This window comes from Eptatretus burgeri, chromosome 6 (genome assembly GCF_056783735.1).
Source record: "Eptatretus burgeri isolate ZD-2024b chromosome 6, Ebu_testis_v1, whole genome shotgun sequence".
In the NCBI taxonomy this organism is placed as follows: domain Eukaryota; kingdom Metazoa; phylum Chordata; class Myxini; order Myxiniformes; family Myxinidae; genus Eptatretus; species Eptatretus burgeri.
Genome location: NC_140966.1, coordinates 54,095,012 through 54,119,548, shown reverse-complemented (window position 1 = coordinate 54,119,548; position 24,537 = coordinate 54,095,012). Strand labels below are relative to the sequence as shown.

Below are 24,537 nucleotides of genomic sequence, written 5' to 3'. Positions count from 1 at the left end.
TAGAAGAGATTCAGAAAATGTATTTGTCCTTGCTATCGGGTGACATCTCTCTTGAAAGTCTTGAAGAATCAGCTGCAATTGTGAAGATCACTGATGAACTTGAAAAAAAGAAATCTGAACTTGCTGCACAATCCAAAACGAGTAAGCTGTAGCTTGGTCATCAGAAAATGCTCCATACTGCTTGGGCAATGATCAAGGCAGATCGCACTGGGTCTTGGAAGGATCACTTGCAAGCTGTTGCTGATGCCTTGCCAATATTTGCAGCAGCTGGACACTACAACTACCAGAAGTCCGCTTATCTCTACATACAAAAAATGAGTGAACTGGAGAGCAAACACCCAGATGTGTATGAGAAGTTTCAAAATGGCTTCCATGTGATCCGGCGAACAAACCAGTTTTGGGCAAGCCTCAGCTGTGATCGAGTCATCGAACAAACACTCGTGAGATCACTAAAGAGCACCGGGTGGCTTGACTCATGGCAGTAAGATGACAGAGGAACACCTGGCATTGTGGACAATGTCAGCCCCCATAACATCTGAGGTCAACATCGCCATGCAGGACTTCAATGATCTCACATACGCAACAAGCGTACAGCATAAAGAAACAACTGGTGACAAAATTGAAAGACATGCATTCGACCTCTCGAAGATAAGCACAAAGCTGAATGCATTTTCACCATTCTCCTCTGATCCTACATTGAGAAATATAAATGGTGTCGTGGCAAGCGAAGACATCAACGTGCATGAATATGAAGCTGTTAGGAACAAAATCATCGAGAGAATGATTGGACAACCTGTGTTTTCCTTCTCCATCAAGAGGACAGAGAAAGCAAAGACCCTGCGAAATTCTAATGCTCTTCAGGTTGCTCCTCACAGAACCATCGACTCCAGTGTGCTATTCCAGCAATTCCTGGTGGTATCCCAGATAGGTGATTTGTCACTTGAGGAGGTGATGAGTTTTGAGCTCAGTCCATACCCACCATCCCTCTGAGGACAACAAGATCTTGAGGAAGGCCGACAAACCAACTCGCTCAAGCCATCAATGACCACTGTACCTCGGCACTGGCATGTGAAGGAGTACCTGAAACCACACCTTCAGCACACCTTAAGACTGAAAGGTATGTTCTTGATGGTGGATCCTTGCTGCACAAACTCAAGTGGAAGAAGGGAGATACATATGGCAAAATAGCCAGAGCATATGCGGACTTCACAACAAAACACTATGGGACAGCAACTGTTGTCTTTGATGGCTATGGTGCAGGCCCCTTCGATAAAGGATAACACTCAGCAGAGACAGGGACAAGTCAACAGCTATCCGACTGTGAACTTCACCGGAGAAACTGAATTTGACGGAAAGAGAGATGAATTCCTATCTGTCGGCAGTAACAAGCAACAGCTGTTCACCTTAATAGGTGATCAGCTGAAGAAAGTGGGCTGCACAGTTATTCAGGCAGAAGGGGATGCTGATGTGGACATTGCCAAGACAGCCATAAACAGCACAATTCTGCATTCCACCACACTAATCGGAGAGGAAACAGATTTGTTGATGCTTTTGCTCATTACTGTATACCAGATGGAAAGCCACTATATTTCAGATCAGACAACCAGTCAAGAAGCAATCTGAAAGTATATGACATCAATCGGATGAAGCATCTTCTTGGGAATAAGTTGTGCACTCAACTATTATTCCTGCACGCCTTCACAGGATGTGATTCAACATCTCATGTGTATGGTATTGGGAAAAAAATCAGTCTTTCAGAAACTCGTGGAAGATGATCAAGGCCTCTAGTTGTTTGCAGATACACTCACTTCGAGAGGCATCAGCCACGCTGAAATAAAGAAACTTGGCAGCCAAGTGATGGCCGTTATATTTGGTGGGGAGAGCACAAGTTTTCTGGCAGCCATGCGTTACAAGATATTCACAAAGAAGGTCGCTGCTGCTAAGTCTTTCGTTACACCTGAACGTCTTCCCCCAACGGAATCTGCCACCAAGTTTCATTGTCTTCGAGTGTACTAGCTCACACTGGCATGTGTACTTTTATCCCCATTCCCTGATCTGTGCCTTTCCAGAATTTTATCCCAAGATCTTTGAAAGCTCCTTGGTTCTCATGGTTGAGTCTTTGCTGTGAAATACACTACCTAGCAGAGTAAACCTACAGGAACAGCTGATTTTATTCTGAATTAATCAGAATCACTACAATTTAACACAGGTGGAGGCCAATTAACTTGGTGTGTGATTTTGAAGGTGATTGGTTACACCTGAGCTAATTTACAATTGCTGTTATAAGGGGGGCGTTGGGGGGGGGGGTCATTACTTATCTGATGTCAACCAAAATTATCTAAAAGGTCATTACTTATCTGATCTCAACCAAAACTAACAGCACTTATCCAACCAAGATATTCTAGTTTTGTATTTTTAATTAATTTTCTGAAATTTGTTGAAAATTTTTTTCACTTGTAAGTTGTGGGTTACGATATGTAAATGAAGGTGGAAAAAGTCAAATTTAATGCAATTTAATTCCAGGTTATAAGGCAACAAAAGGTGAAAATTTTGAAAGGAGATGTAGACTTTATATAGGCACTGTACATTCACACAGATAATTGTCTTATTTAATACCAGCAGGGTATCTGTTGTTGCCCGGTGCTGTTCTAATCCTGCTGGCATTTTGAAGAAATCAAATTTTGTGTTTTTCCTAACTTTTGTGGGGGCCGAAAACACTTGCTGACAACGACTAAGGAATGTAGTGGATGATAATTTCATATTACCTTTCATGTAGCGAGAAAGGCTTTGGCAATATGGAGCGATTTTAAACGAAATCCCCCAAAATCCAAATTTTTCACCAAAATTTTCCAATTTGTTTTGCCTAATACACTTTCCAGCACTCACTGACGAACCACTGAAAGTTTGACGAATATTTGTTTGGCCATTTCTGAGAAAAATTGTGACAGACAGACAGACAGACAATCATCTCTTGTCGTATAAATAGTGGGATAACAAATACATTCCGAAGATGAAGTAACGTCGCACTGTACCATGCATGGCCGAAAAGACGTAACGAATTTGTGAGAAGGCCTAATCCCTCTCGTGATTTCTTTCCTTTTAATCCCTCCTCCAAATTTGATTTTATTCCTTGGACTTGTTTTTTTTTTTTGGGGGGGGGAGGTTTGCTTCCTCTGTAACCCTATAGCCTTGAAGTTAGTAATTATTGTAAGTGATTTATTATTGTGTTACATACTTGGTTTTGTCCATAATAGGTTATTCAAGATAACATGACTCGTTCATGATAATCATAAATGAAATCATTTTTAGGTTAATAGGTGCGTCTGTTCAATCTTTATGGGCATCCAAACTCACAATTATAAGAATTCCACCCTCAGGGCATTGCAAGCTGCCACCCAGAGGTGGCGGGTGGGAAGGGGAGGTAGGGTTGTGTGGGTGGTGCGTCAATGATTTGCAGTCCATTTGTCATACAAAACAAACAGAAAGTGATCATGTAATCTGATATGCAATATTTTAGTGGTAAATGTAGGAAAAACGAAAGCAACCCTTAATCGGGATTGGTTTGAATGGTGTAAGAGTATGAAATGTAAAAATATCCCCACAGACAGTGAAACATCAGGATGCCAATGAAGTCAATCATATATTTTAAAAACTAGAAACACCCACTTACTACAGGAGAAGCCTGGGGAGGGGGAGGGGGGATGTGGGGGGAGGGGAGTCATATTGTTATAACCTTACTATTGTTGCCAATTATTATTACTAATATTATTAATATTATTCTGCTGTTATTTCTTCTGCTATTATAAGTGGTCTTGGATAACGCCACTATAATGTGGAACATGCTCAAGCTGCTATCTATCCACCTTAATATGGTGTTTTAAAAAACATGGTGGAAAAGGCAAAAAAACCTGGTAATTTCTCAGGATTTTTTGCAGTAGAATTGAAAGCAACATAGACTAAATGGCTGCAAAATAAGGCAAACGCCTCTAACTCGTGATACAATTATGGCCTCTGAAGTGTCATTCGTAATACCCTCTCCCACCACCACCGGGAGCGGCGCTACACTGTACACATTTACACAGACTATTTGCATTGTCCCCACCTTTGGAATTCCTTGAGGGGGGAGAGTGGATAAGTAAAGTTACAACCTTTGTCTTATGACTCTTAGTCCCTCCAGCAATTTTGGTTGAGATCAGATAAGTAATGACCGAACACATCAGAAACAGACAGACGGACACACAGACACCAAATTGGGTATTTTAGTACGTTTATGATGTGGAGAACAATTGAAAAATAAGTACACCACAAATTTTTGATTAGTGCAATCCAATATCTTTAGAGTACTAATTTAAACATATTATTCGCCGATGAAAATGTTTTTTAAGAAAGTTGCATCACTCACGTAAACTAGAGGCAGTTTTACTTGCAAGTCAATGTTAAATGATAATAATCACAACATTGCCTTATGCTTATCTTTTTCTAAAACAGAACACTTTTTCCACTTCTTCCTACTCATCATCATCATTCATCTCACCTCCATTCCCCGTGCACGGTTCACCCTGCAGTAAACATCTGTGAGCGCCATGATGCCACCACACTCCTAAGAGGGATAGTATAATGGGGGAAAGAGGTGAGAATAGCATCCAAAGTTTAATTGTAGGACAGATATTTCTGGGTTATTGCAATATGAGATTTCTGCCAAGTGATATCTGAATCAAATTCTTTGTAACTCTATTTTGGAAATTTAGAAAAGAAAAAAAGGCAAAGATAAAACATAAAGCATTAATACAAACAGCTGGGTGACATTTATGAGGAGGGGAGTGGGGGGGGGGGGAGAAGACAAACATTGTTTAGCTTTTGTTACCTGAAGTAAGGATGCAAGAATGGTGGACAACTGTCTGGCCAATTCTTGGTGAAAAGCAGCGCCAGTACCGTGGCTTGCATGGGTCACAGGTTCAGCGACACCCAAGCTCAGCAGGTATGACTTGAACTGGACTGTCTGCTCTCTCCAAAAAGGCAGTGAGAAAGATACACATATATATATATATATATATATATATATATATATATATATATATATATATATATATATATATATATATATATATATATATATAATCTCGATAGAGATATCTGAGTGACAGATCACCCACATTGCCATGCATACTGGTAATGTCAATGTGCAGACTGTTTTCATTAACACCATTTAAAAAATAAAAAGAAACCGTTTCAAATTTATATCCACCATAATTAAGATGAAATATTTAATTCAAGCCAAATGTGGAGCACAGCCTTATCCCAAATGTAACCAAGGTAAGAAAATGCAAAAAGTCCCATTCTTTTCACAGCTAATCAAGGACCCAAGAAGACAAGAAATAGACTCCTCCACATAAATTACTGAGAAGTTCACCAAGTCTCAGCTGCTGCTTAACGGTCCATTATTATCTTGCCAAAACGAAGTATTTGCAAGATATGTTAGTCAGCTTGTATGTTTTTTTTTTTTGTTTTTTTTGTTTGTCTGTAATCACGGAGAAAAAATTCTGCAGAGCACAGTTATCATTGGAAATTTTTGTAACTTCGCATATCAGAGGCCTATAGAGGTCCCTTTCAGTGCACAAAATTTTGAAGGTCAAGGTCAAAGGTCAAGGTCACTTTGTCGCAAATCAGGGGAGTCGACGAAACCCTTATTTTTTGAGTAATTTTGATCGGATAGTCTTCAAACTTCATGGGAATATAGTTCATGGTCTGGCGCTCAGCTGATTAATTTTTGGTGGTGATTGGCCTTGACCTTCATATGTTTTTTGTTGTTGTTTTTTTTTTGTTTTTGGTCTGTAATCACGTATAAATCACTCTGCAGAGCACAGTTATCATTGGAAATTTTTGTAACTTCGCATATCAGAGGCCTATAGAGGTCCCTTTCAGCGCATAAAATTTTGAAGGTCAAGGTCAAAGGTCAAGGTCACTTTGTCGCAAATCAGGGGAGTCGACGAAACCCTTATTTTTTGAGTAATTTTGATCAGATCGTCTTCAAACTTCATGGGAATATAATTCATGGTCTGGTGCTCAGCCGATTAATTTTTGGTGGCGATTGGCCTTGACCTTCATGGTTAGCACCTCAGGTCAAACATATTTGACCCCAAGGTCAAATTTTCAAGTTTTAGGAACCATATCGTGTAGTACCTCAAATTGAACACCTAAATGAGTGCTTTCTAGATATGTCAAGCTTGAGACATTATGACGTCATTTGGTGACGTTATGAGGCAAACACATATTTTTCATGGTTACTCTGTAGAACGATTCTCATCGGAATCTCTCGTAGGCAGATATTCCTCAAGGAGTCGCTCCTGGTGGATAGCAGCTCTGTTCACCTCAGTGTGACCTTAAAGAAGTCACACGTGGTCACCTTTTGGCAAGATACGGGTCACCCTGCGGGTGACATTGGTTTATTTTTCCTTTTGATGATGTAAAAATGAAAAGCTACAGTATATTCTGATCAGATATATTAATTCTTCGTTTTTTTAAATTTAAACTTGGTTTCCCTTATTACTCGTATAATCATCAGTCAGTTCTGCCAAAGCAGTTTCTTGGCTAGGGTTACCATCCTGGATGAGTCATCACTCCGATGAGGGAGCATCCAAAAACTAGAGGGAGCATCCAAAATATTTAATAACAGTCATGTGACTCATCATGAAAAAGTAAAAATATTTATGCTTTATTATTGTGAGCAAAGTTCACGTAAGGAAAGAAGAGTTGTTAAAAGTTGTCACCTCATCATCTGTGATATCTCCTTGCTTCTCTCTTATCTTGCTGGCAATAGACTTTGATAAATCCACCATTTCCTTTGCCTGCATCAGAAATGTTTTTTTAAATTAATTTAAACTACATATATAACAAGAACGGCACTCGGTAGAGCACATAGTCTAGTCTCGCGCACTCATTCTGGACAAAAATACCATCATTAACTGAACACGCCATTATTATGGCCCACATATCTGTATCATTCATGCACCCTATTATGTCACATCCATTGCCATGTAGCTCCATAAATTATTGATTCATTATTAGGATATTTAACAACCACTTTTGAGCACATGAAGGCTAAATTGCATCAATAAAGGTGAATATGAAAAAAAAATTCTAACTATGTATATTCTCCATTGCAAGTCAATCATGTTTGAAATGCACATCAATCTGTTAAACGGTTCTGGAGAAGATTTTTTAAACGTTTTTATTTTCAATCCAATATAGCCATAAGACCACATGACCAATGACATCATAAATTTAATTCTCATAGATCACATCAGTTCATAGATCAGATACATGAAGTTTCAGATCATTCGGATTAGAATTTTAATTCAACCAATTATGGCTAGAATACTACTTCGCCAATGATGTCATCATTATCACACTATGTATCCCATGGGAAGTTTATGACATATTCCAAGTTTCAATTTTTTTAAATCAGTGGTTTCGGAGAAGAAGATTCCCAAAATCCAATATGGCTGCCATACCATGTGACCGATAAGTTAGAGTTATCAATAAAATATTATCCCTGGTGAGAACATCGATCGGCTAAGTGGTCACTGAGAATAAAAAAACCTAAAGCGAAAATATTTAGACGGACATGCGCGCGCACGCACGCACGCACGCATGCACACAGACAGCAAGAGTCTCGCAACCCCTTTGGGGTGAGACTAAAAATTAGTTTTAGAAAATATACTATAAAAACAGTGGTCTCGATTCCAAAAGCAAGTGATACAACTGAGACAGGCAGAGATAACATGTGCAGGTCGATTTTAGAATTAAAAACATCCAGACAAGAAAGTGGTGAACAGAATGGGGTATTAGTGATAGCAAGAGCAAGAAAAACATTGACATCAAGGGCAGAAAAGGAGCATACAGGTAGGTACAAGTGGACAGGAGGCCAGAAACAAGGAGCACAATGCTGTGTACTACATCAAAATTCACATTTAGTCGATGGGTCTGAAGAGATGTCGGAACCACCTGAGGTGGAAAAACATCATTGGTGCCAAATGATTTGTACCACCCCGACTACGAGGAAGAAAATACGTATATGATAACCTTTTCTGATCAGTAGCTTTATAGGCCAGTAAATAAGCACCAAAAAAGTGCCGAGGTTGGACAAAAAAAAAACAAAGCCATTTCACCTGAAATGGGTTCTTTGGAGGTATCGCTAACCACACAAAAAAGTCCACTCGAATCCATCCATGGCAAACACCCGTTTTCACTGAAAATCCAAGATGGCCACCTCCGCGGAGCGTAAAATATTGAAATAGGCATAACTTTGCTGATAATCAACATAGAAACAGAAATAGTGTCGAATCCAACTAATTTTGATGTGCTCTTTCACTTGGAAATATTTTCAAGGTCATATAAGGTGGCATTCATGTTCAAATGTCAAAATCAACGTCATTTTTGGTAAAATATTGAGGGAAAATGTGAAAATGGCATTCACATGATGGCTCAGATGGGAGCAATCACACCAGCTCGTTCACACCAATCCCCAGGAACCAGGTGTCATTAGATGACGTAAAAAATGTTGGCAAACATTCAATCGTATTTCAAAGAGACCCAAAGTCAGCATTGAAGAGTATCAAATATGAAACTATTTGCCCATATACCCAGGACATGCAGAACCTCAAGTTAGACATAATGTGGCAGGTATCGATGCATCTCTCTCAACCTCGGCCTTTGTGGTCTGGATACATGCAATCCCTTCATACGCAAATGGCCAACCTAGGGAAGAGTACACAACTCTTCTTACCAATGATTGATATATCACCAAGTAGCCCAACATGTGTTCGGTCAACGCGGGAGTACATGAGCGACTTAACTGAACAGCAGAATTGTACTCCCATCATCACCTTTGATCAGCAATTATACTGGATAGCTCTGATGGTTATCGAGGATCAACCCACATCAAGTCGTTTGCGAAAGATTGTCCTGTTACTTGGCGGATTCCACACAAGAGATGAGCATGCTTGGAGCAATTGGAGTTATCATGGCAGGTTCTGGTTTGAAGGAAATGCTGGCACAGGTCTATGCCGAGGGTTCAGTTGACAAGATGTTGAGTGGAAAGGCAGTGGCCCGCGCAGTGCGAGGTCATCTTCTCATTGACAGTGCCCTGAATATAATAACTACATCAGAAGCCCTTCACCTGCCTATTCCGGATTTGAAAGGTACGGACTCCTCTACGTCGACACCCATGCTCGAAACAAGCAGTGAAAACCAACCTTCAAACTCCAAACACCCCAGCAGCCCCAACGATATCTCTCAGCTTGTCAAATACGTACAAGACAGAAGCATGACTCTGGATGATGCACTACAGAGCGATGCATTGAGCAACATCCGCACTGCTTTTGAAGATTGGCGTGCATCAATGCAAAGCTATGGCACTGCAAGATTGTGGATACAATACCAAAAGATGGTATGCATTCTTAGTTCCTTCATTCGTTCTGCTCGTATAGGTTGCTGGCCTCTGTATTTGCAGTCACTGCGTGAAATGCACCCTTTTCTTGCTGCTGCCGGTCACAACAACTATACGAAGTCTTTGGCTCTGTTCATCCCAAGAATGATTGACCTGGAACAAACCCATCCAGATGTATATAGTGCATTTATGAATGGTCTCTTTCCAGTCAAAAGAAATGACGGTGCGTGGTCAGGAATTTTCACAGACCTCTTCATAGAGTAAGTTCTGATGGCCAGCATCAAATCAACTGGCAGCTTAACCCAAGGGCGTGGATTCAGTGACAGCACTCGACTTCTCTTCCTGCTCTCAAGACCTGTGTGTGCCAATATAAGCCAGTCCATTTTCGCAATAGCTGGTTTATCTATGGATACACCTGATGGACATCGTGAGTTAGCAGCAGCCCGGATACGTCGTGACATTAGTGATATACATAAGATTCTCCAAGTGTTCCTTGAGAGTGGCGTGTATTCAACAAACCATCATTGAAAATTGTAAGTCTATCAACTGGCTTGGTGGCAAATGATTCTGTGAATGCAGATGAGGCTCAAAGTGTTGGAAAAAAGATCCTTGATTCCATGGTCGGACAATCCGTCGCAGAATACAAGTTTTCTCAGAAGAATCAAGTTAAGACCCTGGCATCAGCTACTCATGTGAAAACATCTTCTGGTGAACAAATTGAGATGGATTCACAGCGTCTCTATCAGAGTCTTCTTCTTTCAGGTTTCAATGGTGACATACCACTTCCAGATCTCTTCCGATATGAGATGTGCTCTTTCCCACCATCTCTCTTTAACAACCATGTATGCATGAGGATTGGGGATAAATCAGAAATCATTCACCATCTCCTCAAGCTGGTTCCAGAGAGCAGTAGTGTAAAGTCCTGTGACATGAGTATGCAGTGCATCATTGATGGTGGTAGCCTGCTTCATAAATTCTTATAGCCTAAAAATGCCAGCTCTGGCATTTTTGGACTGGCAATGGACTCAGAGATCTGTGAAATGTACGTCCGACTCATCAAGCAATCATACCGTCATGCTTTGGTTGTGTTTGATGGGTATCATGGATCTAGCACAAAGGATGAAGCACATTGTCGTAGGATGGGGAATGATATAGGTGCTGCAGTTTTGGTTTCACCAGAAGTGCATGTAAACATGACCAAGAAGAGCTTTCTTGCCAATCCTTCCAACAAGCAAGCATTCATCAATCTACTTGCAGAGCAAATGACCAAAGCGGATATCGCCGTAGAACATGCAACAAGTGATGCTGACTAAAAGATATGTACTGTACGTCAGCATGTCTTCACGCCAAAGAGAAGCCAACAGCTGTCGTCGCCGAGGATTCTGATGTGTTCCAGCTGCTAACACATCATGCCAATATTGCTGACAAAGACTCATACATGGTGACGTCCAAACAAACAGTGCGTGTGACAACTTTGGCAAAGAAGCATGACCCATTACTCTCTGGCGCCCTGCTCTTTCTGCATGCTTTCAGTGGGTGTGACACTACGTCTAGACCTTATGGGATTGGCAAAGTTTCAGTACTCAAGAAATATGCAGAACTAGAGCGGTGTAGTTCAATATTCATGTCTCCATCTTCATCTAAAGCAGAAATAGAAAGAGCTGGAGAAGATGCTTTGTTGATCATCTATGGCTGCACAACATCTCTGACCCTTGACTCGGCAAGAGTGGACAAGTTTCAGCAGAAAGTGGCTACTGCCACACAGTATGTGTCGCCAGAGAAGCTTCTGCCAACATCTGATGCAGCCATTTTCCATAGTCATCGCGCATACCATCAGGTTCAGGCATGGTGTGGTAATGATCTTCCTGCAGAAGAATAGGGCTGGACGACTTCTCCTTCTGGCTTATATCCCGTCAAAATGTCTCAGCCGCCGGCACCTGATCGACTACTTAGCATAATGCGATGCAATTGTGCTGGAAATTGCAACACAAGAACGTGTACATGCCGCAAAAATGGGCTCCATTGCACTCCATCTTGTGGTCAATGCAAGGGCATTACCTGTTTGAACGGTCCACCTGTGGACATTCAAGAAAATGAGGTGGAAAACGATGATGACGAAACGGGACTATCCATAAATTAAGGTGTGTTTACTATATATGTATATAATGTCTATAAAATAATCAAATATGTGTATAAAATAAATTCGTGTTTGCATACATATGTCAAAGATTGTAGCCGGTTGTTCAGACAATTGATTTAGCTCATTTAGGGGATATTTTAGGCCAAAATTTGGATTTTTAGAGGATTTCAATGTGAACACATCTTTCAATCTCCTCCAAAGTAACATTAAATGGCAGAGCACCTCAAGAATAGTAGGATTAAACACTATTTTTGTTTCTATGTTGATTTCCAGCAAGGTTATGCCTATTTCAATATTTTACGCTCTGCAGCCATCTTGGATTTTCAATGAAAACGAGTATTTGCCATGGATGGATTCGAATGGACTTTTTTGTGTGGTTAGAGATACCTCCAAAGAACCCATTTCAGGTGAAATTACTTTGTTAACATTTTTGTCCAACCTCGGCACTTTATTGCCTGGCCTATTATCCTTTTTCCAGCGCATTACCCATTTTGTGCATAAAACGCCATAACATGTCCATGACCTATGGTACAGTTGGCTCTGGCATGGTCTTTTAAACAGAAGAAAAGACCATTAAGTAAATGTAGCATGCCCCAGAATATTTTTTTTTATGAAACGAGGGAAACTATATACACTACCGGTCAAAAGTTTTAGAACACCCCCATTTTTCAGTTTTTACTGAAATGTAAGCAGTTCAAGTCCGGTGAATAATCTGAAATGGTACAAATCTAAGCGGTACAACGTGTGGCCCTAAATGGAGTTCTTTCATCCCCTCTTCCTGTGCAGGCTGGAGTTCCTCAAGGTAGCGTTCTGGGCCCTGTTCTTTTTCTGGTTTTCATCAATGATCTCTCGGACTATCTGGAAAATCCTCTATTTCTCTTTGCCGACGACTCCACCCTCTGCCGTACCATCTGTCATCCCTCAGACCGGCAAGCAGCAGCTTCTTCACTCACTGCAGATCTGGATAAAATCACAAACTGGTCCAACACGTGGAACATGTCTTTCAATCCAGACAAATCTCACACTCTCACTATGTCTCTTCGAAAGGACCGTTTACAAAACCCCCCCATCCACTTTCTCAACAATCCTCTGGAAGAAGTCTTTTCTAAGCTTCTAGGTCTCACTATCTGCCATGACCTTTCCTGGGAAAGTCACATTTCCAACCTCGCCTCAAAAGCCAGTCGCCGACTGGGAATCCTCCGTCGTGCTAAGTCCTTCCTCGGCCCTCTTGAGCTCCTGACCACTTACAAAGCTTTTGTCCGTAGCCTGATGGAGTACTGCTCTCCCCTCTGGGCTGGTGCTCCTGCCTCCCACCTTTCTCAGCTTCACGCTGTCGAAACCAGGGCATTTAAGATCATCGGCATCTCCCGCAATGAAGCTGAGTCTTTGGGCCTCTCACTCAATCACCGCAGGTTGGTCGGTGGTCTTTCTGTCTTCTACCGACTCCTCTCCAGCCTTGCCCCCCCTGCTCTCTCTGCGATTTGTCCCCACCACATTTCCACATGGCACTCAAGGTCCGCCAACAACCCCCTTCTGGTAAAACTACCAAAATCACGAATCACTGCTCATCTTCACTCTTTCATTCCTCTTTTTTCCCGCCTTTGGAATAAACTTCCTCACTCTATTCTTTCCCATTCTTCCCTCCAGGCTTTCAAAACAGCTGTTCACCACCACCTCTTATCTTCCCCCATCCAAATCCTTGATCTTTTCTATCCCCGATAATCCACCCAAGCCCACTTCCTTCATTTCTCCTGCTTTCCTTCCTGAAAGTCCCTGAAATGTCCATCTTCTCTTCGCCATGTTCCCCGTCCCATCCCCATCCCTCTCCCTTCCACAGTTCACCTAATGTGTCTGTTCCCCACTGTTTTGTCCCTTCCACTCCCGCCCCTCTTGTCTCATGCCTCCTTGCTGTGAGTTGTGTGTGAGCTCTCATACGAGCCTCGACCAAGGTATACAAAAAAAAATAAAAAAAATAAAAAAAACTGCCAGAGGTTAAAAAAAAAATTTTAGGTTACCAAAAACTGAAAAATAATGTAAATTTCAGAGTTGTTAAAAAAAGGCCCTTTTCAGGGAACAAGTAATGGGTTAGCAACTGCAGCTGTTCTGCAGCAATGGAAGTAAATTAAGCCTTGAAAGTTGATGCAAACAATTCCTACAGGTGTCCCAACGTTTGTATATTAGTTACAAACCCTCTGTCTGTAAAAAAAAAAAACAGTGTTGGAACAGACTGTGTTGCTACACCCTCTGAAGCATTATTTGGACAATATTTCACTGCAGGAAGTAGTATATTGCTATCATAATGGCGAGAAAAAGACAATCAACAAAGAAAGACAGACAGACCATTATTACCCTTAAAAGTGTTGGTCTTTCCTTTAGAGAAATTGCAAAGTTAGCCAAGGTGTCAGTGAGCACAGTTTCCTACACCATCAAAAGGCACTTGGAAACTGGAGGAAACTCTGACAGGAAGAGGTCTGGCAGACCCAAAGCCACAACACAATCAGAAGACAAGTTTCTGAGAGTCAACAGTTTGTGTGATAGCCGGCTCACATGACAGCAGCTTCAAGCACAGCTGAACACTGGTCAAAGTAAGCAAGTCTCAGATTCAACTGTGAAGAGAAGACTTCGAGCTGCAGGTTTGACAGGTCGAGTGGCAGTAAGAAAGCCATTGCTAAGATGGCAAAATAAGAAAAAAGAGGCTTGCCTGGGCTATGAAGCACCGTCAGTGGACCACTGAAAACTGGATGAAGGTCTTATGGACCGATGAATCAAAATTTGAAATATTCGGTTCATCACGCAGGGTTTTTGTATGCCATCAAGTTGGCGAAAAGATGATTCCTCAGTGTGTCACACCAACTGTAAAACATGGAGGAAGAAGCGTGATGATCTGGGGCTCTTTTGCTGGATCCAGAGTCTGCGACTTGCACAGAGTGACTGGCACCCTGAACCAAAAGGGCTACCACAGCATTTTGCAGCACCATGCAATACCCTCTGGTCTACACCTAGTTGGTCAGGGGTTCATTCATCCTACAGCAAGACAATGACCCAAAACATACCTTCAGGCTGTGTCAGAACTACCTTATAAGAAAAGAACAAGATGGTAGGCTTCAAATAATGGAATGGCCAGCACAGTCTCCAGACTTAAACCCCATCAAACTGGTTTGGGATGAATAGGACAGAAGGGTGAAAGCAAAGCAACCTACAAGTGCAACACATTTGTGGGAACTTCTGCAACAGTGTTGGGAAGAACTTTAAGAAAAATATTTGATTTAAAAAGATGCTTGGTTCTATAAAACTTTAATATGGACGTAAACAGAGACATTTTGAAGGACATTATCATAAAAACAAAACCACAAAGCTTTTCGTTGTGCTCTCTTCAGGTGAAATTTGCACAAAGTGAGTGAGTAATGATGAAGAACAGTCTAATAGACACCTATCAACAACATGCAAAATATGTCATCCACATATCTGTAGTGTACAAATTTGAATCGTGAAGTCTGTATTCATTTCCTACAGATATGTGGATGACATATTTTGCCTGTTTGAATCTCATGAAGTCTGTGACCGCTTCTTGAATGAATTGAATTCTCTTCATCCTGCCCTCAAGTTCACGATGGAATTGGAATGTATAATTGCTTACCATTCCTGGACGTCCTCGTAGAGAGATCTGCATCTTCATTTACTACGTCCATCTATAGAAAGCCCACTTTCACCGGCCAGTATACTCGATGGGACTCTTTTAGTTCAACGAGATACAAGATTGGTTTGATCAATGTATTAATGAGTCGAGCGAAAAGGATATGTTCCAATTCCAAGCTTCATAGAGAGATGGACAAGATTGCCAGCATCCTCAGAATGGATATCCTGAGTATATCATCAGGAGGTTTATGCACAAATTCCTCACTGTTAAAGATGAACGGAAGATAGGTCCTGAAAAGTGCCCGATCTACATCGATTCCTTGGAAATGGAAAATGTCGCAAAGATATGAGGAACAAATCAAAGGATGTGTCTCAAACACGTATCTGGCTGTTCGTCTCAGAGTGATTTTCACCTCTCGACATCAGATTCCTGCAATTAAGGATGTTCTGCCTGCCTCAAAACTTAGCAATATTATTGATGAGTTCAAGTGCCGATGTGATGCTCGGTATGCAGACAGAACTACCCAGACTCTGACTGACAGAATCAAACAGCACGTCCCTTTGTCCATCAGGAAAAACACAATTGGTACACGAATACAGCCGGTACGTGCTTGTAGGAAGGTCCCAGCATCAATCCAAACATCGTGTGCATCCGCTATTTGGACAGCAATTTCACAAGTAACAGACAAACAGACAGGGATGAAAACATTACATCTGTCCATCGGAGATTGCGGAGGTAATAAACCTGCCTTCTATGATATACCACAGACCACCTCGGTGGATGACATTCACATCTGTTAATTACGCGAAAAGACATTTGAATGTGCTTTCCTACATCTGAGGAATTCATGTTACACGTGAACATAACTGTGGATCACATTGCAAACATCAGTGGAATACATGAAAGTTCCGATAACATCACAGTTCCGATAACATGAAGGTTGTGACAACCCACATCTGTGGATCAGATGAAATTTGCGATTGAGTGCATCAGTGGAATACAGTCTGTTATACGTTCTCATCTTCGTCACTGTCATTGTTGGTATCTGAATCATCCATCAGGTTAATGTCAGTATTGGAACAGTTGTCATCCAATGCTTCACAGGAGCACATTTCTGTACAGACAAGACCAGCTCAGTGACAGGAGCAGTTGGAACCTCTGCACGCTCCTCGACTGCATCTTCATGTGATCAATTTGATTATGGCGGATGGTGCTGCCTTAAGCTTAATAACAACTGGAATGTATACACCTCTTTCCTTCTTCCAGCCATGAGATTCTAGTGAGGGAAGCTGTGGGCATGCTACACCGTCACGGCACCAGACCACTGCCTGATAATGAGCACATCGTATTGCCTGCTTCAATACTTCATGTGTTGGAGGTAATCTCTCTGCCACTTCACCTCCTTTAAGGCCGTTTTTTGCAGATACAATTTGCAAACTAATTCCTACAGTCCATCCATCACATCCTTTGTGGGCTCTTCTGTCTTCCTAAGATGAATAAAGGCACTCGTCACTCAAGGAACTGCTTTCTTGAAAATCTTCCAGCATGAAGTTTTGCGCTTTCCCGCAAATCTCCCAGTGTTGTCACATTTGCTAAAGCAGTGAAACTCTGATCGAGCAGAAGATAGCTGTTTACCAAGGACTTTGTATATTTGCCTAAGGCAGTACTGTCCGCTGTTTGTCACCAGCTCCCAGAATGACATGGGTGTTTCCACCAAATTCGGGAAACCAGTGAAGTGCCAGAAGAAATACGTCTGTATCAGGAAACATAATATGCATGGCAACACCTGGACCTGCAGTGTCTAAAGATCATTATTTTATCAACCTCTTCTTGGGTACAACTCTTTTGTCCTTAAAATTGTCGAGAACTTTTCTTACCAGATATTTAGCCAGACTCCCCTTTGTCTTAGTATTACTGAGGATTACAAGATTTCCCCCAGGCCTGGCCACCACTTGTAGTGGAAGCAGAGGAGAGTGGACCCATCATTCCCAGAGTCTGTCTCCCTCTTTCTACAATACTTACTGACAGGTACCAAGGACAACGGCCATGCACCCCAAATAGTTCAACGGCTTGTAAGCTCTTTTGTTCACGACTTGATATATGCTATCACTCATGGCAAGACAAAGCCACCCAAACCCATCATTCTGCCATTTGCAGTCAAGTCTCTGACTGGGAATGTAGAGCTCATACAGACCCTCAACAGGCTTGTTCACAGTGTATCCTACTCCTACCACCCTCCTCCTAGTAGGAAGAGATTGACACAGCCCTGACTGACAGAATCTGTATCTGTATCTGCAGAAGTTCTCAGTGTCAAGAGATGATGTTGACCTTTCAGCAAACACCCATTCTGGAGTTTTCACACCACTAGCCTGGGACAACATTGACTGACTTGAGGAGACCAGCAGTGGTGAGGGGACATCCCACAGAGTCAAAGGAATTGTTATCCAAGCCAAGGCAGTTGACGTACAGCCAGCTAAAACCTTGCCACTTGTTGACAAGACAAAGAAGAGAAGCATCAGTTCTTCACGACTGATGCTGCCCACATACAATGTTGTGCAAAGAGAGGGGACATCCTAAACTGAAGCCATAGACGTTGACTCTGCCATTGTCCTGCCTGCGAGATCGAAGAACCTCATCTGGGTTACGGCCCACATATTAGAGGAAGAAGACAAATCAATCAGTAGCTGGACTGACCTCAATATCCTGACTCGAGGTGACGTCACAGTCCTTCAGGACAACATTGGCTATCTACCCACCATCAATGCTCCTGCAACACAAATGTCGACTGTAAACAAATTGCTGAATCACACCCTCACCAAAATGCAATGTTTATAGCTGTCCAAGATCGTATTTGTCCTTGACCAGGCACTGCACACAAAGTCTACTGAGATAACTTGGAAACATTCTGAGGACTAAATGTTTCCTTGGGGTGGGTACATTAAACAGCTGATTACCACTACTAAGCTACTTCTCAGCAATGGTATTCACACCAAAATATAAGCCATAGACATGGACTATTTTAAAAATATCAGTGAGACGTTACACCCCCCCCCCCCCCACCGCGAGATGGTACCAAGTTAAATTTCTGGTTCTGGCACATGGACTAATAGGAGAAATCAAAGATCAAAAATTGTGCACACCATCAACTGTAAAAAGCATGGGCAGAAAAACTTGGAATGCACCACAAAATTGGACCGAAACAACAACATACAACACAAAGTGCTGCTTACCTTTTCCATAAGCTTGCTCAGATCTTCAAAGGCCTGCCAGAAAATCACAATTATTACACCTTTTAGTTTTAACCAGCAGGCCCGTGGGCCCCAGGTCCACTTTTTGTTGTATTGTTGGTAATTCTCATATTTTTATTTTGAAATTATAAAAACGGGAAGCCTGTACAGTGAGAGTGCATTGATGTCACCTGGCACTTGTCGTCAAGCCCTGCGAAGCATAGCTAATGCTTGCTTTGTCTGGGCATTTATCGATTGTGATAATAAAAATGTTGTTGTCCAAATCAATGTGTTGGACCCTGCACCCAAGTCCTTGGTGATTAATTATGATACCATTTTCAACTTTGTGTGACTCGTGGTTTGGGGAGGAGATGTAAAACTGACATACAGATTTTGAATCTTCTGATGTAGACTAGCATTGAACCTGTAGCTTCATTTACTGCAGTTGAACAACATAACGTATATGGGTTACAGTGTAGTAATGCAGTTTAATGATAGTCAATACTGTATTTGCATTTTTTTATTCCAGGAAAAATTTGTTTTCGACTTAACACCTCAGTGTTAAGTCAAGACAAAGGAAGATAGTGTTACTACGATAATTGTCACTCAACAATTAAGAAACGTAGGCTAATTAGTCACGACTTGTTTGCAGTTATCGGAAGTGGTTTCTGAAATAATACACCGTTTATTATTGTGTCATGAATAATACACCGCTTTTCCTGTGTCATGAATAATAATTATTATAATACACTGCTTTAATACCAAACGGTGATGCTGTTGATACGATTATTATGAACGTCACGTTATTATCAGTATTATTCATTATTACGAAAACGATATCAGGAAGAGACATCGGCCAATTAGTTATGGTTTATTAGCAGTTTTCAGAAGTGGTTTCTGAAATAATACACCGCTTCTCATCAAGTCATTAATAAAACACCGATGTAAAGGCCTTGCCGAGCACTAGATGTAACTTAATGATTTCTCAGATGTAACACCGTGTTACAACACCACCATATTACTAAATCCTTCATCCTGACGCCAAGTGTCTGACATTCAGCCTGTCGTCTACGGACATCAGATAGTCAGATAAAATCAGATATATGAGTTATAGTGTTCAAATGCTGTCAGCGAAGCAATGGCGAGGGTTGAGTTCAAGCCTTGCACTAGACGTAACACCGTAATGACATTCCAGACGTAACGCCGTAATGACTTCCCCGCAGAAAGAGCATGATAGACAGAGGAATGGATAGAGAAATCCAGCCACTTTAATATTATAGATCGTCATTGTAATTGCTCTCTAAATCACGCTCACCACAGTATCTTCAATGAAAAAACACCACTTGGCAAGGGCACCAAGAAAGTGAGACATAGTATTTGGAAGATGATGAGGATGATGAATTAACAGAAAAATAAATCACGTGATTTTAGTGATTGGGATAGGAGGTATCACTTCCCTAAATGCCATTTGATTAAAAATGTTGTAGAGATGCAAAAAAAAAATCATAAAATTAACTTTTGTTTTCATAAAATGTTCACAAATTTATAGACACAAGATGAAATTCCTCTGGGCTTCTGTTCATTTAAAAACAAGGAACCACAAGGCAACAAAAAAGCAAAATATACCTCACCTCTGAGATATGTTTGTCTGTCTCTTTCCGTTTTTCCTCCAACTTCCTCTCAATGCCCACGATCCCCACTGCCTTCAAATGTCTCTGCCAAAGTTGTGCACATAACAGTAATTTATTGGTTGTTCCAAATCCTGAATGCCTTGAAGGATATTCTTCATCATACAGTGCCTTCAGAAAGTATTCACACCTCTTGACTTTTGTCACATTTTGTTGTGGTACAGCCTGAATTTAAAATGGGTTAAATTTTTAAAATGTTGTCACCGATCTACACAATGTACTCCATAGTGACAAAGTTTAAACACGTTTTTCGAAATTTTTACAAATTCATTAAAAATGAAAAGCTGAAATGTCTCAAGTCAATAAGTATTCAACCCCTTTGCTATGACACTCCAAATTGAACTCAGGTGCATCCAATTTCCTTCGATCATCCATGAGATGTCTCGAGAACTTGATTGGAGTCCACCTGTGGCCAATTCAAGTGATTGGACATGATTTAGAAAGAAACACACTTTTCTATAATAAGGTCCCACAGTTGACTGCATGTCAGAGCAGAAACTCTACCATGAAGTGCAAGGGACTGTAGAACTCAGAGATAGAATTGTAAGGAGGCATAGATCTGGGGAAGGTTATAAAACAATTTATCAAGTGTTGAAAGTTCCCAAAAGCACAGCGAGCTCCATCATTAAGAAAGAATATGGAACTACCCAGACTCTTCCTTGAGCTGGCTGTTCAACCAAACTGAGCAACCAGGTAAGAAGAACCTTGGTCAGGGAGGTGATCAAGAACCCAAAGACCACTCTGACAGAACTACGGAGTTTCTTGACTGAGATGGGAGAACCTGCCAGAAGGACAACAGTCTCTGCAGCACTTCACAAATCTAGGCCTTATGAGAGAGTGGCAGGACAGAAACTACTCCAAAGAGAAAAAGGCACGTGATAGCATGCCTGGAATTTGCAAAATGGCACGTGAAAATATTCTGTGGTCTAATGAGATGAAAATTGAACTCTTTGACCAGAATGCAAAGCGCTACATGTGGCAGACATTTTGGTCAAAATATCTGCACATAGTTTCACTACTAGTGGGGCAGATGACAGGAATTTTTGAGAGGAATCGTGCAAATGATGATACAAGAATCAAATTTGACACATTTGTTCACCAGGGGATTCTAATAAAATCTGCCTGATTGGCCATTTGAAAATCCAAATCTTGAAAAATTTGAAGAAAAAAAAATAACTTCAAAAAAGTCAAGATCACGAATCAATGTTGGATGCTGCCTGAGATTGGTGAATGTTTCAGAAACATCATCAAAGACGTTCCAAGTCTGCCATGCAGTTTTCTTCCCTTTACCGCGGAAGGCAGACACGACGTCACATCCAGTGAACGCATGGAAGTATGGGATCCCTCTTGCTTTCTCAGGCCCTATTGCAGAAACTACCTCATGGACTGGAATCCATCTCGCCTTGGCTCCTTGGCCAAAGGCAATCCACATGTTCTCAAGACCTAGTTCCTGTAAGGAGGGCAGTACAGATATTACTATGACTAGTACATCCGTGTCATTAGCCTTAATGATAATGGACTTGCTACCATCCGTCGTTGCATCCCTGGCGTGTACAAATATTCATGACAACATGGAGACAGCATCCAGTGACTTCCTTGTGTTGCTAATGGCGTCTTCTCCTTTTGTGACAATGACTGTGCTTGTCGTCTGTGCTTCACACATCTTTTCCGCAAGGAAGTGAAACAGCTCAGTCTTGTTGCTGTCATCTCAAAGAAAGCTTCTCCAGTTACTTGGGGTCTTACTGGTTCCTGTCACTCTTCTTCTGATTCCTTGCCCCCTTTTCGACCTTGCCTCAGACTTCAGACTTGACTTCTTGAAGACATCAAACACTACGTCCACCCTCTCGTACCTGGCACCATAGGATTCCACCTTTGGGATGATGTCTTCTTTAGCATAGTCATCAAATATCTTTGAAGTGCGTGGAGGTAGGGGCATTGATAAGTGCTGAGCCATCAATGATGACTGCATCTCCCCTTGGTTCTCTGTCTGGGATGTTCACTTGCGCTTCAAGAATTTCAGCCAGCTATGACTTAAAATTTATTTGAAGTTTTTTTTTTTCTTCAAATTTTTTAAAATTTGGATTTTCAAATGGCCAATCGGGCAGATTTGATAAGAAAGCCCTGCAGAACAGAAATGCCAAATTTGATGCTTGTATCATAATTTGGACTATTTTTCTACTATCTACTACACTATCAATACTCAGAAACCTCTCTCAATCCTCCTTCCAACCAACTTGCGATTCTCTTCCCAACCAACCCAACCACACGGAGGTCCATGCTTTTTAGAGCCCGGAGGTCGGGGAGAAGCCTTGCCAAAACCTGACGTCATTGTCCGAGCCGAGCATGCCGATTGGACCGGCCCTTCACGTGGTTCGCCTTTCTGGGCTGGGTTTCAGCCAGACTCCGGTATGGTCTGCCCATGCCACGCATGTCTGGCCTTGGCAGGTGGACGGTGGTGCAGCTTTAGCATTTGTCCAGCCGAACGTCGGGATTTTGCCTCTGAAAACGAGTCGCTGGGTAGACGGTGGTACGCTGTGGCCGGCGAAATGAGGGTAGCAAGCGACATGAAGGCACCGTGGATCATCATACTGTGGTAAGCGAGACGAGAGTAGCAAGCGAGGAAAATTTAACTCAGCAGTGAAAAGAGGAAGAGTGGGAAGTGGAACAGAGGGGAAAAATGATTTATTAATCCGAACTAATAGCCCATCGCAACGCACTCCCTGCTGTCCCGCTAGACAAAAGGTGGGGATCTATCTGCACGTATATTAATGAATAACTGACTCAGGTCAACTGTATGTTGTATGGCATGTATGCATACGGTTCCAAGAACCATAACAATATATATTGCGTGGGAAACCAAGCCCTCGGCATGTCTTGCTTGAACCGGGTCACTCTACCAACTGCGGTAGAGTTCCGACTACCAACTCCGGTTCGGGTGCAGCCGAGCGGAAACTGCCAAAGCCGTGCCGGCTGGAATGAACGCATTATCGGGGTTAAAACCCCGCCTAAACTCAGATCTGAATCATGCTGGACCAATTTAAGAAGGGACGGAAACGAACTGGGAACATTTCTAACAAGTTTTATTTACAGTAAATGAAGACACAAAGCAAGACTTAATGCGAATATGCAAGAAGTATTTACTGCATAGGATCTTTTATCATTGTGATTGTTGCTTTATTAATCTCGCGTCAAGTCTGCACTGTGTCTGCTTTGTAAGTTGCTTGAATAATTGTCGCACCCCACACCTCTCTCATCTTTCCATGCATTACACCCCAAATAAACCTTTTGTTGTGCCACATGCTTTTCCTCGCTTATTGTAAATAAATAATAATTGTAGAAATGTTCCCAGCTCGCCTTTGTCTTTTCTCTCTTTGGTCCAGCATGGTTCGGATCTAAGTCCATATATATATATATATATATATATATATATATATATATATATATATATATATATATATATATATATATATATATATATATATATATATATATATATATATATATATATATATATATATATACACACACACACGTTTGATGTGTAACTGATGTTGATCATGTAATCTTTGTCTGTTTGATATATACCTCCACTGTCCCAACAGCCCTGCTACAGAGTGGGGGATAACAATTTATGGGATGTCTACCATAAAAAGGTGTACTCACACTGGTTCGTTCAGTTAGGTATTAAAGTGTATGTCACTCAAGTTATGGAAAGAAACACATCAGGGAAACTTTAGAAATTTAACAAATGATGTTAAAATCCCCCACAATATATATTTTCATATTGAACTAAGAACAATTCTGCTGAGAGGACTTTTAATGCTCTTTCCTCAACAGAGGAGGCCAATAATCAGTCAACAACTGCCAATTGTCCCAAACATATCCAAGTTCAGCTTAGCTCAAAACTATCAATTTATGCAGACAAGGCAAAAACACCTTGAGATCAACTTTTTCTTAAATACTGTACAAGACAAGACATTTATTAGCTGTTCCGAACAGTCCAAGACATGACAACTTGTTTTTTTTTTAATTCATCCCACAAATTTAATGCACTCCTTACAATATTCATTCAAGCTGACACTGCCAGTGAAATGGGAGTGTTCAGATTGCTCCTTGGCCCCCATCAATGGCAAGGCAACAGCCGTGTATATGAGACTTTAAACGTCGAAATAGGTAATCATCACTAGGGGCTTGATCACGGCTCTACGGAGGGTGATCCAGCTGCTTGAAGGCACAGTTATAAATGGTGGTCTGTGCAGCATCGGCATGTTGTCGTGAAGGATGAGCAAACCTTTGTCAACATTCTCTAGTGCTTGTCCTTGACAGCCTGCTGCAATTTTTGCATGAGGATGGCATAATACAGGGTGTTTCAAAAGTCTGGAATCATAAGGATATTA

General features: G+C 41.4%; 1 protein-coding gene across 1 annotated transcript in view; it reads right to left on the bottom strand.

Annotated features, from left to right (window-relative positions):
- Positions 1–24,537, bottom strand: part of VPS36 (vacuolar protein sorting 36 homolog) — a 63,674-nt gene that overhangs the window by 8,960 nt on the left and 30,177 nt on the right. Inside the window, exons 6-10 of the mRNA XM_085885104.1 lie at positions 20,084–20,167; positions 18,456–18,488; positions 6,768–6,845; positions 4,865–4,999; positions 4,535–4,600 (exon numbers count right to left, since the gene is read on the bottom strand). Coding sequence (XP_085741230.1) covers positions 4,535–4,600; positions 4,865–4,999; positions 6,768–6,845; positions 18,456–18,488; positions 20,084–20,167 — 396 coding nt within the window. The remainder of the gene's footprint in view (positions 1–4,534; positions 4,601–4,864; positions 5,000–6,767; positions 6,846–18,455; positions 18,489–20,083; positions 20,168–24,537) is intronic.